The sequence below is a fragment of the Myotis lucifugus genome, unplaced genomic scaffold (assembly GCF_000147115.1).
Source record: "Myotis lucifugus unplaced genomic scaffold, Myoluc2.0 scaffold_20, whole genome shotgun sequence".
Taxonomy (NCBI): domain Eukaryota; kingdom Metazoa; phylum Chordata; class Mammalia; order Chiroptera; family Vespertilionidae; genus Myotis; species Myotis lucifugus.
In genome coordinates, this window is record NW_005871068.1 from 833,388 (window position 1) to 851,382 (window position 17,995).

The 17,995-nt window shown below is 40.0% G+C and overlaps 1 protein-coding gene across 1 annotated transcript in view; it reads left to right on the forward strand.

Annotated features, from left to right (window-relative positions):
- The window catches only part of PHEX (phosphate regulating endopeptidase homolog X-linked), a 188,492-nt gene that overhangs the window by 24,309 nt on the left and 146,188 nt on the right, over positions 1–17,995 (forward strand). The window contains exons 4-5 of the mRNA XM_023751320.1: positions 11,484–11,570; positions 12,971–13,197. Of these exons, the coding sequence (XP_023607088.1) occupies positions 11,484–11,570; positions 12,971–13,197 (314 nt within the window). The remainder of the gene's footprint in view (positions 1–11,483; positions 11,571–12,970; positions 13,198–17,995) is intronic.

A 17,995-nucleotide genomic window follows, 5' to 3' on the forward strand; every position in this document is an offset into this window, starting at 1 on the left:
GTAATTCCCTTAGTTCCACACAGCTAGTGAACTATAAAGGCACCTTCCAGAGCAGTGTTGTCCAAGAGAAATGTGAGTCACAAATGCAAGATACATGTCATTTCACATATTTCCTAATAGCCACATTAAAAAAATAAAAAGGAAACAGCTCAAATTATTTATTTTATCTAACCTGACATATCCAAAATACTTTCATTCACACCCTCAATATAAAAAAAATTATTCACAAGGCATTTTACATTCTTTCCTACTAAGTCTTTGAAATCTGATACTCATCTTATGTTTGCAACACATCTCTGTGTGGAACAACCACTTGGTGGACCAACCACATTTCAAGTGCCCAATAGCCCTATGTGACTACTGGCTTCTGTATTAGACAGGGTAGTTCTAGAACAGTGCTTCTTAACCTTGGTTGCATATTGGAATCACTGGGGAGTTTTAAAAACGCAGATGCCTGGGTCTTATCTGCAGAGGTTCTGATGTAATTGGTCTGGCTGTGGCCTGGGCTTCTGGATTTTTGATAACAACCTTCCCCAGGCAATTCTAATAGGCAGCCAAGTTTGAGAAGCTATTCAAGGATGATGCCAAAACTAATTTGGTGGAGAATTGTAGCCACCATTCATTTGAGAAGATTCTATGAGTTTTCTGAAATGAAAATCATTCAAAATAACCACTCTGGTAATATGCTTTTCTAGTTGACATTAAATGATGCCAGACAAAGCCCTAGCTAATTTATGACTTCCTCTCAATTTACATTTGCCAACATTTTTGCTAAGTCCCAGGATAATGTAAAAAAAAGAAAAGATTTATTTCCTCTGCCCCCCCCCCCCGGATCTACACACTGGTCTGGATACACACAAGTACAAGTAAATTAAGACATAAAATTATATTATTTTAATTGAGGGCAAAGGTGTTGATGTCAGTCTGGAACCTCTGAGCTGTGGAGAAGAGGAAGTTGGGGTTTGAAAGCTGCAGGTTGTTGCCAGAGTGAAACTTGTCAAGTGGGGAATGCGTGGGAAATGCTGGGTGAGGAAAGGAGGCAATTGTGGCTCCGGCTGAGGTCTGAAGGCTGCATAGCCCACGGTGTGGCAGGGCGCCCACGAAGCTACTCTCTCCAAAGGCCTCACACCACCTTCCCACTTGGCCAAACTTGTGTTTCTGCCCTGAGACCTGATATTCAGGAATTCAAAGTCTCATCTCACCCGGAGGTTCCGTTGTCCTTAAAATGCTTTTGGAGTCATTTGGACTAATTTTTATAATGCTTTCTTTGATTCAAATCCAAACATAGCTTTAGTATTCTGGACACATTATTTCCCAGAAAGAAAAATACGTGGTCTTCTGTAGTGGTAGCACTATAGTTACATGCAGTTTTCTTGGTTAACTTTATTTGATTTAAAATTAAGCCAGAGAACACACAATGCTGTGTTATCCATAGCCTTAACTAAATTAATACCACATTTTATCAAATCAAAAATACTGTCAACTGTAAGATGTACCATTATTTCATGTATGCTAAGTTATTACACAATGCTTATCACTTGAGATTTTAATTTTATTTTCATCGAAAGGGTTATATAGTAAATATAATTAAAATGGAAAATGCAAGCCAAAGAGATTGGTTAAGGTATTCCTAAAACTTCTTCATAGTCTTTTTTGATTTCACATCATCAGTGCTCTTTTCTCACAAAAATATTGTTTTCTTTCCATCAACAACAGCAGTGATTCAGCACTTCTTTCAAAAGTGCTCCCAATTGTTTCAGGGATTTTCCTCCAAGACTGACTTTTTGGATATGCAATAAGTTTGCATTTCATTGCCAAATTGTGGTGAAATCTTTCTGCAGATATTTTAAGTGACAATTTACTAGCCATGCAACCGACTCTGTAAAACTGCTAGATAAGGTCACGCATGGGCAGGCAATGGCCACTACATCATGACTATGCCTGGCTGACAGTTTTAAGATGGATTCCAATTTCAGAGATGTGCAGATGTGAAACAAATGTGCTTCATAGAATTGAGGAAATATGGTATGTAAATTGTATTTCCGATAATCCAAGCTCCCCATCTGCTTGCCACATCCATCTCGTTTTTTTGTGCTTTAAACAGTTTTAATGAGATGTGTGTGATGTTTCCTCCTCGGCATACCTAGGCTTTAATGTTCAATGGGATATAAGCAACTCCCCCGCCCCGCTTCCTTCTTCTCCAATTTGCAGCTACAAAGCTGTACTTTAATACCGTTCTTCCCAACCTTTAATGTGTATACAGGTCACCTGGGAATCTTATTAAAATGCAGATTCTGATTCAGTAGGTCTGAGAAGGAACCTGAGCGTCTGCTTTTCAGGTACGTTTTCAGGTGATGCCCACCCTGCTGTTCTGATGACCACACACTGAGTAGCCCAAGGACACAGTATATCACTGAAGAAATTCTGCACCTTCCCCAAGTGCATGAGTTTAGTTTTTCCTCGATTTCTGTTATTATTTTGATGAAGACCTATATATTGTAAATGTCATTGTACTGGGTAAATACAAAGATTTCTTAGGTAAAAAGAAAATAATTTTGTATTATGGTACAGGGAGAGATATTTCTCCCCTTGATTTGCTTTCTGAAAGATTTGTTCATTTCATTTTCCCTCAAAAAACTTGGGCAACTTGAATTTGTTAGGAAATCTGCATGTAATTGCAGATTAATAACCTACCCATTAATACCACATTAGTTCTTTGTGATTAATAGCATCTGTGTGAATGCTTAATGAATTAGTAATGAAGGACCATTTACTTTAAAGTGTCAAGAGAACATTCCATGTTAAAAAAGGCACTACCCATAACAGGAAAATTAATTATATGCTGGTTAGATAATAGCTTGTCACAGGCAAGATATGTTTGTTTGGAAAGCCTTATTGGTGTTGATATTTGCACTATAAAAGATACTTTCTAAAACATATATGGACCTTTTAGTTTATAAAATGAGAAGGGAATTTTTATCAACAATTAAGATAAATGCAGGAACTTACGTTTATGAGAGAGAGAAGTGCGCGTGCGCACGCGCGCACACACACAAATATGTGCTAGTGTTTTCACAAGTTTACCTGTGTCCTTAACCAGAGACTTCCTGTAGTGACCATTTATATTATTCTAAATCGAACTGTTTCTATTACCTGCTGTCTATTCTGAATTCATAAATCCACTTCCTCAAGGCCTAAATGATTTTTGTTACTAATTTTATTCCTTTAGCATATCATTTGTTTTCTCAATGGTTCCTCACTTTAATTCTGTGATGTCGGCCATCATTGTTTATTTCTATCTTTGCCCTACATCCGAGGAAGTGAAGGTCAAGGAAATTATGTGACTTGCCCAAACCAGTCCAGCCATATCATTTGTCTCCCACAGATTATGGGTCTAACAATTCAAATGTCTCCCATTTTAACCCAGGCGGAAAGAGCTACATGAGCAGAGTCTATGTCTAGCTGGTGCCTTTGAGGAAACCCAAGAAGGCCAGTGAGATTGGAGCTCAGAGTTAGAAGGGAAAAGGGACAAAAGATAAAACTAAAGAGAAAGGAGGGGCCAGAGTATGCAGGCCTTGTAGGTCATGTAAAGATTTTAGCCTCTGCCCTTAGGCAATGGGAAGCCATTTGTAAATGTCATGTCAAGGGTCTCTGTGAGTGATGTGCTTTTCCGGAGCACACTGGCTGCATGTGGAGAATGGCTTGGAGGAGGGAGTTGATGTATTGAGACCAATTCAGAAGGCCCCATCATGCTGTTCTGTTCTCTAGCTTGAGATCCAGACAAAGGTAGAGTTTGTTTTCCTTGTTACAGAAATCCCCAAGCATTATTGGGTATCCTTTTCTCTCTTTTCTCCCCAGTTCAGCAATGAAGGGTCATTGTCTCATCTCTGTAGCTCCTGGTTTTTTTTTTTTAAACTTAGGTGCTTTGCCAAACAACCCCAGACACCCAGCAGAAGCCTTTACGGAAGCCACAGCAGCAGCCAGTGGGTGTAGAAGTTAGCTCTCGGCTCACTGGCTCTTTTGCCCCTTTGGGTCCTCCAGTTGTGTCAAAGGTGCTTTTGCTTCCCCTCTTTTGGAGAAGAGGATTCTGGGTAGAGAAGGAAAGAGAGCCCAGTTCCCAATCCCTCACTGTCAGAAACCCAATTTTAGAGGAACAACATCCCTCCACCACACACTGTGGTTTGAACAGCCAAGAATAGAACCTTTGCTGCTCTCACCTCCTCTTGGGAGTGAAAAGGTGGGAGTGAAAACAGGGGTTAGTTGGGAAGTGGCTTTTTAAACCTATGTTTACAGTATTTTGATGCCGCTGTCATAGATGAGGGGAGGAATTGTGAAGTCTGCAGCTCAGATTTTTTAGGATTTCAGGGATGCAGTATTTATCCTACTCTTCCTCCTCATAGGGTGTGGTATAGGCTGGGATTGAAAATAGCTGCTCTGTGTTGTTGTTTTTCCTCCACTTTAGGAATCTTCCTGGCATAGTGCTACTTCCCCCCCCACCCAACAGTGTGTTTTAACAAGCCCTTTTGATGATACTGATGCTGCATGCTCAAGTTTGGAATCCACTGGTTTAGACTAGGGCAGTGGTCGGCAAACTCATTAGTCAACAGAGCCAAATATCAACAGTACAATTGAAATTTCTTTTGAGAGCCAACTTTTTTAAACTTAAACTATATAGGTAGGTACACTGTTATTCACTTAATTAGGGTACTCCTAAGGCTTAGGAAGAGCCACACTCAAGGGGCCAAAGAGCTGCATGTGGCTCGTGAGCCGCAGTTTGCCGACCACGGGACTAGGACATTATGTGAAGTCCAGCCTTAGGGACCAGCTAACTTTGTTTTGTTCTAACCTTACCAGGCCTGCCATCTCTAGCTAGGTGCCTCAGGAGTGTGTCTCTGATCACAATAGGGTGATAGGGCAAAGGGGTTAGATGGCTCAGCCCAGACTCACTCGACCACTGCAGAAAACAAGTCTCTATGTAACTAGGGAAGGCCTTTTTCCAGTTATGATTGAGAGAGCTGTCAAGAGAGTCCATGAGGGCAGTGCTGCCTCTGGTTTAGCCACTGGGGGCCTAGTTCTCACACAGGAAAGCAACTGGTGGAATTTTACTGGCTACTTGCTGGTGGAATGAACAGGAGTCCAAACCCAAGCTCTAACCTTTGCCAGCTGAGTTTCCTTGGATAAATTCTTACCGGTTTCTTACCTCTAGAATGCGGTTAAATACCTGCCTCTTAGGGTTGGTCAGGGATTAATGGAGGTCATACACCTGGCTCAGAGCAGGTACTTAATAAATGAATGCTGTCACCATTGGGTCCTTGGATATCTGAGGACTGCTCAGGAAGGACCACTACAGGGGGTATATAACCACACAGATGGCCTTTTCCTTGTAATGTTAAGATGGTAGGAATAGGAGGCAGGGAAAATATAATTAGGGGTTTTATTATAGGCAAAAAACCGAAGGTGGATTTTAATGACTTTAAGTTCAGCACAGGCCTTACATTGAATTACCCGCTAAGATACAAATTATGTAAGTAGGAAGGTTAATTTTATGAGTTAAAATATATTGGCAAATTCATTGTAATAATATGCTATCAAAGAGTAATGTTAGAATTTAATTTAAATTATTTTGAGGTATAACCCTGATAAGTATAATCCTTAGAACTTCTCTTATAAATGAACATAATAAAAAAGTTACCTTCTATTAGACTATTGTAGTATCTGGCAGTTTTATAAAATTGATTTCATTATGGACAAAGAGGTCTTTTGTGTTAAACGGGGGATATTTTTATGTTATTTGCTAACCCATGATTTAGATTGATGAGTTAGAGGCTTTTGATTCCCTAAAATAATCTCTGCCCCCTTTTCTTTTTTTTGACAGACTTCTTTTAAAAAAAAATCTTTATCTGCCCCCTTTTCTTAGGCTGATGCCAATAATTATCATTTATAGGATGATCATAAAAATGAACAGAGAAAAGAATTCTGACAGGTTCTCTCCTTATCCTTAGGTGGGGGATTTCCAGAAGAATGAGAAATATCAGCTTTTATTGTCTTTTCAGTACGTCAGACAGACTCAGTTAATCCCATGCTTGACTGGCTGTGGGGCCCAGGAACTGCAGAGTTGAGTTTCACACAATTCATGTGAAAACTTGAGAGCTATGGGATCCACAGACCATGACTTAGTTAACTTGAATTTTATTTTTTAATGAGAATAACACTGGGCTTTGCAAGATGATTTAAAGTCTCCAGGTTTAACTGCATACGAGTTTAATACCTTGCACGTGTGCGTTAGAAAAATGAAGCCTTTCAGTGCAGTAAATAAACTGAGGAGCCTGGAAACCAAATTGAAGTCTGTAGCCCGGAAAATCAACAAGGACTAAAAATAGTAAGATTAGAGGCGACATTCAACCATGTACCATCCGAAGGTGGCTTTTTAGTACCACCAAAGGAGAAAACAGGCCATGATATGATAGGTTTAAAAAATATACATGTCTAGAGAACATTCTGTTCATTATGTAGGTGTGGAAGGGCACACCTTTCCTTAAAATGTAGATTTGGTTTTCCAATCTTGGTATTTTTCATACCCTTTCTCTCACTAGAATTAAGAGGACACTCCCCCTGATTTCTAATATACTCTCAATTGAGGAATCACCTTGATGACATTTGACATGAATGTTTTAGACTGCAATTACTGTTTCTGTAAAGCAAATCAGGCAAGCAGCTCCGGCATTTATTGTCTTTCAGCAAGTAGCCAGATGATTTCCTGTATATCAGGTATATAGGAGTGCAGGGTCTGGGAAAGGACACCAAGGAGCGTGTGTTGAAAGAATTCCTATTATCTGGAGCCATCTCATTAAAATGGCTTCAGCTCAACAATGAGATTCTTGGTAGGTGTTTGTTCAAAGGCCTAAAACATTATGCGTGTGGGATTTTTGAAAACTATTAGTTGAGAAGGTGCTAAATATTGCAGAATCTTCAAATGACTGCCTTGAGCTCTCACCTTACCAGGGGAGTGCCAACTCTTAAGGAGTCTCATTCTTTTTCCTTGGAAATTGCCTCTCCCTATTACAGAACTCTAAATAAAGGGCCTGTCTGAGCAGAAGTGAATTGAGTGAATAGAATGGATAGAACTATCTGGCTCCTGCACTTAAGGAAGTTGAATGTTAACTAAGAATCCGCCCCCCTCCCCTTCCTCAGTGGAGAAGTAGAAGTGGATGATTAAGCTGAGACCATTGGTAAACCCCAATGGGGCTGGGTGGAAAAGGTGAAGGGATTATACAAACAAACAATTTATAGACAATCAACAAATAGTATGATGATTGCCAGAGGGAAAGGGGAGAGGGGGGAGGTAGAAGAAGGTAAATAGAGGATCAATGGTGATGGAAGGAAAACTGACTTGGGGTGGTGAACACAATATAATATAGATGATATATTATAGAATTGTACCCTTGAAACCTATATAATTTTATTAATCAATATCACCTCAATGAATTCAATTAAAAAAAAACAACCCCTGCCCTAGCCGGTTTGGCTCAGTGGATAGAGCGTCAGCCTGCGGACTGAAGGGTCCCGGGTTCGATTCCGGTCAAGGGCACATGCCTGGGTTGCGGGCTTGATCCTCAATGGGGGATGTGCAGGAGGCAGCCAATCAATGATTCTCTCTCATCATTGATGTTTCTATCTCTCCCTCTCCCTTCCTCTATGAAATCAATAAAGATATATTAAAAAAACAAAAAAACAACCCCTGCTGTTCATGAAAACAGATGACCTCTTAAATTTCATTGTATGACCTAGGGACTAAAATGTGAGAAAAGGAGATTATGGATGTTAGCATAATCAGGACATTGTTGATTATAAAAAGAATAAGTCAGTCTAACTTCTCACAGTTCCTTTCCGGTGTGGTAAAAACTCTCTCTCAGACTTTCCTTGTCAGGATTTCAACTAGGGCAAATGTGCATTAGACATCAACAATGCAAGCATTAAGCCCTGGGTGTTCAAAGATGAATGTGATCTAGCCCCTGCGCTAGAGAGTACTTTATCTCATTGAAAATAGCCATTGTTAATGTAAATTTTCTGCACCAAAAGTATTTTTTGGTGATAATATTTGAGGCCCAGTGATCAAAAATACCTTCTCTATTGAAATTCTCACATAACTCATTCTCTGTGAGGCCAGGCTTGTGTTAAAAAGGCATGACTGTCCACACCATGGGCAAAAACAGATTTTATATGGATTATAGAGATAAATGTGAAACTATAAGGATTCTAGGGGAAAACATAAGAGAATATCTTAATGACCTCAGGGCAGGCAAAGATTTCTTAAATAGGACACAAAATATGCTAACCATAGACGGAAAAAAGTGGTCAAATTAGGCTACATTAAAATAAAGAATTTTAGTTCATCAAATGATACCATTAATAAAATGAAGTCTATGAAATGGGAGATTTTGCAATATAAATATTCAACAAAGGACTTGTGTTGATAAAATTGATAAAAGGTAGATTACCCGAAAAGAATATGGGAAATAGACTTGAGTGAGGTGACTTGGAGTAAGAGGATGTTGGTTGTCTTGATTGGAGTTAGTGACTGGAAGGGAGCACAAGAGGCTTCTGAGATTCTGGTCATAATGTCTGTTATGTGGGTGTGTTTACTTTGTGGAAGTCCTGCAAATTATGTACTTTTCTGTAATTTCATTGAAAATGTTTACATAAAAAAGAAAATGCCTTGTTTCCAGGAGGAACAAAATATTCTCAGAGGTTAACACTGACTGCAAATTATCCCTCCTCACGGAGCATTGCCTCTACTGGGAAAGCAAAGGAAGTGTTGAGAGCATGGGTTTTGCAAGGTGGCCAGGGCAGGTCCAATTTGTGGAATCATCCTACACACAGAGTGGCTACAATATCCTAAGAAAGGAGGAGGAAAGACCATTTATGGAGGAAGCACTAGAAATAAGGTTGATTGCTTTACAATTTTGGGCATGGCTGACTCAGCCTGTAATCCTGTTTAAGCCACCATTGATGGATCACCTATCATGTGTCTGGGTGTTGAAACAGGCACTTTCTGTGCATTAAAATGTTTGATCCTTACCACAGCCCTGGGAGGTAGGCACTATGCTTATCCAAGTTTGCAGATGAAGAAACTGAGGCTTAGATTAAAGAACCTGCTCAAATTCTAGCTGGAACATATTGGCAAGCTGCAACTGGAACCCATGTCTGTGTCATTTGAAAGCTCACCCCCTTTATATGTCTGTTATGTTGCCTTTAAAAATTGTATTTGATTGAGCATAATGAAAAGAAAAAAATACTTACATAATATATGTAATGTTTAAATTTGATGACCAGAAACACTTTGAAATCAATTTTAAAGTCTGAGATTTACTGCACTACAGGTTTTTTAGTGAACTGGAATTTTCCTTTTCTGTTGTAACATGTTTAGGAATAACTGGATACGGGGTGGATGGAGGACTGAGAAATCATCCAGGAAACAAGTCAGATTATTATAGGAATGCCCTTGTATGGGTGACCCACGAGCCCTTCTCTGTGCGTTAGGGACATTTTAATAATCTGAGCAATTGCCTTTGATAGGCATACTTTGTTTTCTGCTTATTAATGACTCCCTAGGCTAGATTTTATTTCTCTTACCACTAATTCAGATACAGAGATAGATTAAATGGATGCTGCTAACTGATCACCACATCACTGTCTGCATATCAATGCTCTCCTGCCTGCTTGGGTATGAAGAGAAAGAGAGAAGGAAAAGGGTAAGCCAGATATTCGTGGTAGCTGAATTTGTTTTAAAAGACAAATTCTGGAACAGAATTGTGAGATACACAAATTATTGATATTTGTGCATGGTTAGCTTTTTGGGATTGCCCTACTTAGGATATACATGTCTTTTTCCTTCTTCTGATACAGAATGGCTTTGTGTCCACTCAGGTAGATATATAATACTTTGAGTTCTTTTGCTGCTGTTTTTTGTCTGTTTGTTTTCAGGGCCTTCATGTTTGCAGCCTATGGAGTGTTTATAGCATTGGAATAATATCACATCTCTAAATGAAATTTGGAGAGGTGGAAATTATTCCAAATGTGTCTCCCCAACAATCCAGTCAGTGGCCGTGGAAGCAATATGGCGGAAAGGCACATGATCTGATTTGAATAGAAATATATATGGGTATGGTTTTAGAGCTTTCTGTTTACTAAAAACATCTCCCTTCTTTATCCTTGGGGCTAGTTATTCCACGTTTATTGCTGTGTAATACACAAGAAAGAAGCACTATACAAGTTGAAATAATTGAAAACACCCACATCCAACTCAATTTATTTTATTTGAATCCATCTAGTTACATGGACTTGTTTGACATACTGCAGATGCTTAAAAAACCTGGACAGGAGCTCTGGATTGCTTTTCTCTTATTTTTGAAATGTAGAACTTCTAGTTTAGAAGTCGATTCCTCTTCAGAGAATATGTAATTATTTATTAATTTGATTAGCTCTGTACATTGTGCTTTGAAGCAATTCAGAGTACTGTAGGAGCATCTGTTGTAACGTCATTTGGAGGCTGCTACATTTCAGAAATAACCCCCAAATGCTTTGATAATACCAGTTTGACATAGATCAATAGAGGCAGTGCCACGGTGCTGCATAAGGATTCTTTGTCTTGGCTTAGTGTTGGTAAATTGATACTCTCAAGTATATAACCAAACTGGTCTTTTTGAAGGAGGGTAGCTTTTTATTGAACTTTGTTTTTCCTCCTTCCTTGAAATAGTGACAACTGTCATTTTCCTCCTTCAAACAATAGCATCAGTGATTTTGTAAATAGAAAATCATTTTCCAGGCAGGCTTATGTCTATGCTGGCAACCATTTTATACACATGGCCTCATTTAAATGGCCAGGACTTCAAATGTGTAAATGGACAAGTTTTTAGGCAATTTGGTTAGGCTTTCCAATCTCGCCTCTCCATTTCCTGTCTAAACAACTTCTCCCATGTCCACAGCATGTTTATACAACATTGAATAAAACTTCTAATGGGAAATTTCTTCCAGGTGACCTCCCTGAGAGGCTGGACTGTGAAGAAACCTTAAGAAACCCGACCCTGATGAAATTGCCTCCGTTGAGAATATTACTCGGTGCAGAAACAAGGAACAGAATTTAGTTATTTTTGGTTCTTGAATAAATGAATTCTGTTTCTTTTTGTGTAGGTGGCAGAAAACATTAACCCCTGCATAAGGTCCCATCTCAGTTGGAAATTGAACTTTTGGTTTCTTTGAGTCAGTAGAACCTTTGAGAAAATAATGTTAAATTGTTTTTATTTGAACTTCAAGCAAGTTTGGAATCGGCTCTGCTGTCTGCCTATCTTTTATAGAAGTCTCTTTTCTAGGGTTGTCTGTCTTTACATCTAATTTTCTGGAGGCGGAGACTGTGATTATCAAATGACCTCCCACTCAGCACCACATGTGGGTGGATACTAATAAATCCTTTCTTAACCTTCTAGCACTTTTGGAGAAATCAATCAGTAGAAGGCGGGACACCGAAGCCATACAGAAAGCCAAAATCCTTTATTCATCTTGCATGAATGAGAGTGAGTAATCTATAATAATAAAAGCATAATATGCTAATTAGACCAGACAGCCAAACGTACTTCCAAATAAAGCCGCAGCAGCTGCGAGGGCCGAGGGCAGGCAGCCGTGGTGGCCGGCAGCGGCAGGGTGAGGGGGCAGCGCCTACTCCTGATCAGCCCAGTCGCCTCCTGCAGAGGGAGGCTGGAGGCAGCGGCAGCGGCAGGGTGATGGGAGTGGCGCCTTCCCCTGATCAGCCCGATTGCCTCCCCCAGAGGGAGGCCAGAGTGGGGATCGGGCCTAAGCCCTCAGTAGGACATCCCCTGAGGGCTCTCAAACTGTGAGATGGGGCAGGCTGGGATGAGGGACTGCCCCTCCATGCATGAATTTTCGTGCACTGGGCCTCTAGTAAATCAATAAAGAAATAAAGAAAAATAAATAAAATATTTAACACCCCTATTCTTCAGAGTTCTTTTAATGTTTAAAGATATTATTTAAGGAAAGGAACAACTCTCAAAAACTGGGTTTTGACTAGCCCTGCCCTGTCTTAATGTTCTCTTGCTGGTTTGATGGAGAAAATGATTCTATTTCTATGGCTTGGATTCTTTAGGTATCAGTTATTCTATGAGACATTTGGGTGGGGTCAGAAGGTCAAACCCCACTATATGTGGTACAGAAACCAGAATCTAGAGGCCAGGTCTGGTCTGAGAAGGAACCTGGGAGGGAGGGCACTTGGGAGTATTGCTAGTCCCCTAAGGACCTACTGGGGCCTAGAGAAATCCAGATTCCCAGGCAGGCCAAGCTCCCGCTTCTCCATCAGCCTGAGAGTAATCTGTTGGTTGTCTTAGGCATGTCTCCATATCTTGGGTCTGATTGGAGTTAAAAGAGATACATAATTTTATCTCTTCTGCTCTTTCAAGGTCATTGCAGAAAGAAGCCAGTGCTTCTGGGAAGTATGTTAACTTGTGTAGGATTTTGGGTATTATTCAGTGAGCTAGACGAGAGCAGAAAAAGTTGATGAAAGAGTCTGAAGCATTAGTTCACTTTTATTGGGGTGTGATTGGTTTTATTGAGCAGTTGCTTTTACCTAGGGTTGTTCCTTAGCATTGCAGAGTATTATCAGCCTAACATCGCCCATTGCCTGGGGTCAGTGTAGTAAGTCCATCTTTTATAGTAGGGAATATCCAGCAGGTTCCCTAGTCAGCTCTCCTGGCAAGAATACCAGGTTTAGACAGTGACATTGCTGTGTGAGTCATAGGTAGCTCTGTCTCTGGTTATCTTCAGTCTACGGCACCTCTCCATAACAGCTGAAATGTTAAGTTGGAGTCTTACGGGAATTTTCTCTTGAGAAGATACCTTTGCATTCTAGCTTGGAAATCCAGTTTGCAATTCTAACTCTCCCTTAATCTTTGTTCCCTTTCAGAAGCGATCGAAAAGGCAGATGCCAAGCCATTGCTACACATCCTGCGGCACTCACCTTTTCGCTGGCCTGTGCTCGAGTCTAATATCGGTCCTGAAGGCGTTTGGTCAGAGAGAAAGTTCAGCCTTCTTCAGACACTTGCAACGTTTCGTGGTCAATACAGCAATTCTGTATTTATCCGTTTGTATGTGTCCCCTGATGACAAGGCATCCAATGAACACATCTTGAAGGTATAGTGAAGACTTGGTCATCCCGTTTGTTCTGTCCAAGGTTAGCTTTTTGGGGTGCTTCCTAGGGAAAGAGACTCATACCACCTTAGTGAAATGATAAGGAAAAATTACGTTAAACATTAGGATCTAGAGCAGTGGTTCTCAACCTTCCTAATGCCGCGACCCTTTAATACAGTTCCTCATGTTGTGGTGACCCCCAATTTCATTGTTACAAATTAAACATAATTAAAGCATAGTGATTAATCACAAAAACAATATGTAATTATATATGTGTTTTCCGATGGTCTTAGGTGACCCCTGTGAAAGGGTCGTTCGACCCCAAAGGGGTCACGACCCACAGGTTGAGAACCTCTGATCTAGAGTATTACCCCCTTCACAGATGTGCAGACTGTAAATCATGAACAAACCAGTTTTATTAGCCTTTTAAGAAGCTAGTGAGCAAGTTAATTTCAAGTGATCTGTGATCTGGTCCTCAATGTCTACTCTAAGCATGTGTGGGCACCTAAATTCCAGTGGGAAGAGAGCTGCAAAGACTTCCTTCTTTTTTTTCATTTAGCATGTTCTTTTTTTATTTTTAAATTACAGTTGACATTCAGTATTATTTTATATTAGTTTCAGGTGAAGAGCATAGTGGTGAGACATATATAATTTGTGAACTGATCCCTCAATAAGTCTAGTACCCACTCTGCACCATACATACTTATTATGATACTAGAGGCCTGATGCAAGAGATTCGTGCACTCTGGGGGGGGGGTGTCCCTCAGCCCGGCCTTCGCCCTCTTGCAGTCTGGGAGCCCTCGGGGGATGTCCAACTGATGGCTTAGGCCTGCTCCCAAGCCTTAATGCTGCCATGGAGGCGGGAGAGGCTCCCGCCACCGCTGCTGCGCTTGCCAGCCATGAACCTAGCTTCTGGCTGAATGGGGCACTCCCCCTGTGGGAGCGCACTGACCATCAGGGGGCAGCTCCTGCATTGATCGTCTGCCCCCTGGTGATTAGTACACATCATAGTGATCAGTTGTTCTGCAGTTTGGTCGATTTGCATATTAGCCTTTTATTATATAGGATTATTGTGCAAAGACTTTCTGAACTCTCTTCTTCCCCTCACCTTCTCATTCCCCTGACAAAGGAGAGAACACATGCCATGATTCCTTGTTCCTCCATCACTAAAGTCTTCTTGCATATGTGCCTAAAATTTCATTGTCAAATTCAGTCTGAATCTCTCCCTTTCCTTTCATAAGATAAAGTGAAACTTGTTCCAAGTGCTTGGCTTGCATTTTCTATTGGGAGAGTAAGCATTCCTTCTCTTCCAAGGAATGGGCCACACAGACATACCCTGACACAGATTGGTAAAATCAGGAGACTACCAACAATGAAAGATTCATTAATAAAAGAGCTTGGCAAGACTTCAAATAACATTTCTCAAAATGTTTTGTTTTGATTCTACCATTTTTTTGCTTCCTCAGTTACTTTGACTAATAATGAAAATTTTATTGAGCCACTGCTTCCTCCCTCCCAGTTCTGTTCTTTTTTGAGCTAGAAAATATTAATAATATATTTATATTTAAATCATAGAAGTATAAAACTTTTAGAGTGTGTTACCCTTTCCTGATATATCAAATTTTTAAAATCCACATTCTGGAATTAATTTGTTTTATTTTTATTTTTTGTTAATCTTCACCTGAGGATATTTTCCCATTGATTTTTAGAGAGAGTGGAAGAGATGGGGAGAGACACAGAGAGAGAAACATCGATGTGAGAGAAGACACATCAATTGGTTGCCTCCCGCATGTGCTCCAACCAGGGCTGGGGATTGAGCCTGCAACTGAGGTACATGCCCTTGACCAGAATCAAACTTGGGACCCTTCAGTCCACCGATAGATACTCTATCCACTGAGCCAAACCAACTAGGGCTAGAGTTTTTGTTTTTGTTTTTTTTGTTTTGTTTTTTTGTTGTTGTTTTTTACACCAAGCAGCTGGCAATTTTTTTTCTGGAAAGGATCAGATGTAAATATTTTGGGCTGTGTGAGCCATGGGATCTCTGTCTCAACTGCTCAACTCTGCTGTCATACCTGGGAAAGCAGCTGTAGACATGAGTGGGTGTGTGGCTGGTTGGCCTGCAGGCTGTAGTTTGCCCATATCTACTAACAGTGGAAGTCTTTAGACACTGAAAGAATTCCCATCTATTCAAGAGAAAATTCTTAGTTCCAGTGACAGCTGTTATTTCCATGTTGGGTGATAAACAACACAGCACTGACACATATTCTAATGCTCTCAGGGCAAAGCATGCTGTGCAAGACACAATGATGATAATGGTCCAATTGACCTCTGCCTTGTGTCAATAGATTACTCTCTTTTAAAAACAAACAGAACAGCTTATGAACCCATCAACAGCCTGATGTTCCCCACCCCTGTCTTAAAGCATGACCAGGCAACTGGTCAGAACCATTTGGTTCAATTTTTGTAACCAACATAACACTCAGATTTCAAATTCAGGTATGTGAGAAATGGGCATTTTCTTTAGTCAATTTCATCACTGACTGAGCTCCCACCCCACCTTTTAGTGGGAAATTGAACCAGTCTAGTCACTTCCCTACCTCCTGGTTGCCCCATTTCTCAGCCTTCTTCTTGGCTACTGGGAGATCCTCCAATCATCAGTTACCTGTTTCTGAAAATAAACCCACTATCCCAGTTCATGTTGCCCTTCAAGTGTGCGTCTCTGCTGCTGGGGCCCTGGGCCCTCACTCCCTCTCAGATCCTGCCACTTTCTAGGGACATTGATTGGTCCCTCTGCTCAGGAGACATTTTGACTTCTTTGGCTACCTAGAAGAACCTCTTTTTGCTTTGGGAGAAGTCTCCCTTACCTCAAACCATCCTCCCTCAATGTACTTAGACTTCCTTTTCCTCTGTGGTGAGATGTTACAGGATTTATCACAGGCTTAAATGGCAGAAACATACAGAAAACAACAGAAGTTGATGCCCCCAATCCTTGTTACATGTATTTGGGTTTATTTATGTAAGGGGATAACAAGAATGAAGATTTAAGGGATAGTGAAATACTTGAATATATGTGATCATGAGGGTTTGGAAGGCCAGGGTTGTCTCATCAGTATGTGTTACTGAAACACTGACTTAAAGTCATCATCACTCAGTGGCCTGCTTTTGTCTGACTCATAGCAAAATCCAAAAGTATGACAAGGACAGCCTTTCTTAGAAATGACGTTTTTCTCATTTCTTTGTCTGTCCTTTTCTTATATCATAATTTGTCAGATGCTTCTTTTTTTTATTACTACTTTGCTTCCTAACCTCAGGTTTATTGCAGTTGGAGAAAAACAATTCATATTTCAGTTCAATGTGTTGGGTTTCCCAAACAGATATTTTATTTTCAACTTGCAATATTCAGACATAAGAATTTAAAAAAACCAAACAAACCTCAAATAACAGTGTCCTAATGTTGGCCTCTTGAGAAAGTCTTTTGCCTCAAGACTTTGGATGTCCCTAATGAGATTTAGTTGACAGACCTTATTTAAACTGTTTTGTGTATTTAAAATGTTCCCTAGAAACCATAACAATGTGACGGTTTAAAAAAGGTCAGGTAACTTCATTTGAATCATTGAGACTTTTACAATAAGTGGATTAAACTTCATTTCATCAGAGGGAAGCTTTGGCTCTCTTAATGTTGTCTACTCAATTTCCTTTCCTATGAGACTGAAGATCAAAAGATTCTCGAAGTGGTCCAAATCTAATTGAAATCCAAAACATCTTAATCATAATATTGTGTTTTGTGGTTCTGGCTTACTTAATTTTTGGAAGAAACGGTGGTATATTGGGAATTGCATTATGATGAAGCCAGGCTGGCCTGTGACTTGGTTGTTTTGAGCCAATTAGAGAAAAAGATTGAACACAATAATTTGAGGGTTTTAGTAATACACACAGACAAAGTGAATGTTATGGAAACATTCCCCCCCCCCCATTGAAACAAGAGCAATATTTTTCTTAAAATTTTCATGACTTTGTTAACTCTTAATTTGGCCTTTGTAGAATTTGTTGCTTATAAAGAAGATTTTCATGGAAAACTATGACCCTATACATAGAAAATATTTAAGCTTATAGTAAAATGAAGAAGAAAATAGAGATAGATCCAAGCAATCTAGCATAGTATAAACTAATGATATAGGAATATGGGATCTGGTTTTTATTAAGATGCTACTAATTTTTTATTTGTCTTTTAGACTTCATATCCTGTTAATTTGATCTAACATTTTTATGTCTGATCAAATTTAAATGAGAAAATCTGCTGTTGGGATCCACATAATTTAGTCTTTAGGCAGTTGTTGACATTCAAGAAAAAAATGACCATAGATTTAGAGAAAGTTCTTTATAAAATTTCATTTTTAAATTTAATGTCGTTAAATTCATTTTTTGTGATGCATGTGTCTATAAGTTTTGACAAATGCAGAGTCATGTAATCACCGTCATAATTAAGAAATAAAATAGTTTCATCACCACCACCCAAAATTACCTATGTTGCCCCTTTGTAGTCAACCAGTTTCCTCATCCCCAAACCCCGTTCTCTTTCCCTGTAGTTTTATCTTTTTCAGAATGTGATTACAATTTTCCCATGTTAAGGCAAGTGTGCAGTAAACCTGATTCGGGGCCGACAGTGCCCTGCAACAACATAACCCAGGGCCAAAGGTGGAATCCCTCGGCCCCTCGAGGAATCGGGCTCCTTCCTCTCTGGTTCCAGGGTGTGTCACCCGAGAACCACTGCTGCCAAGTCACTGCAGCTTGGCAGCTCCTG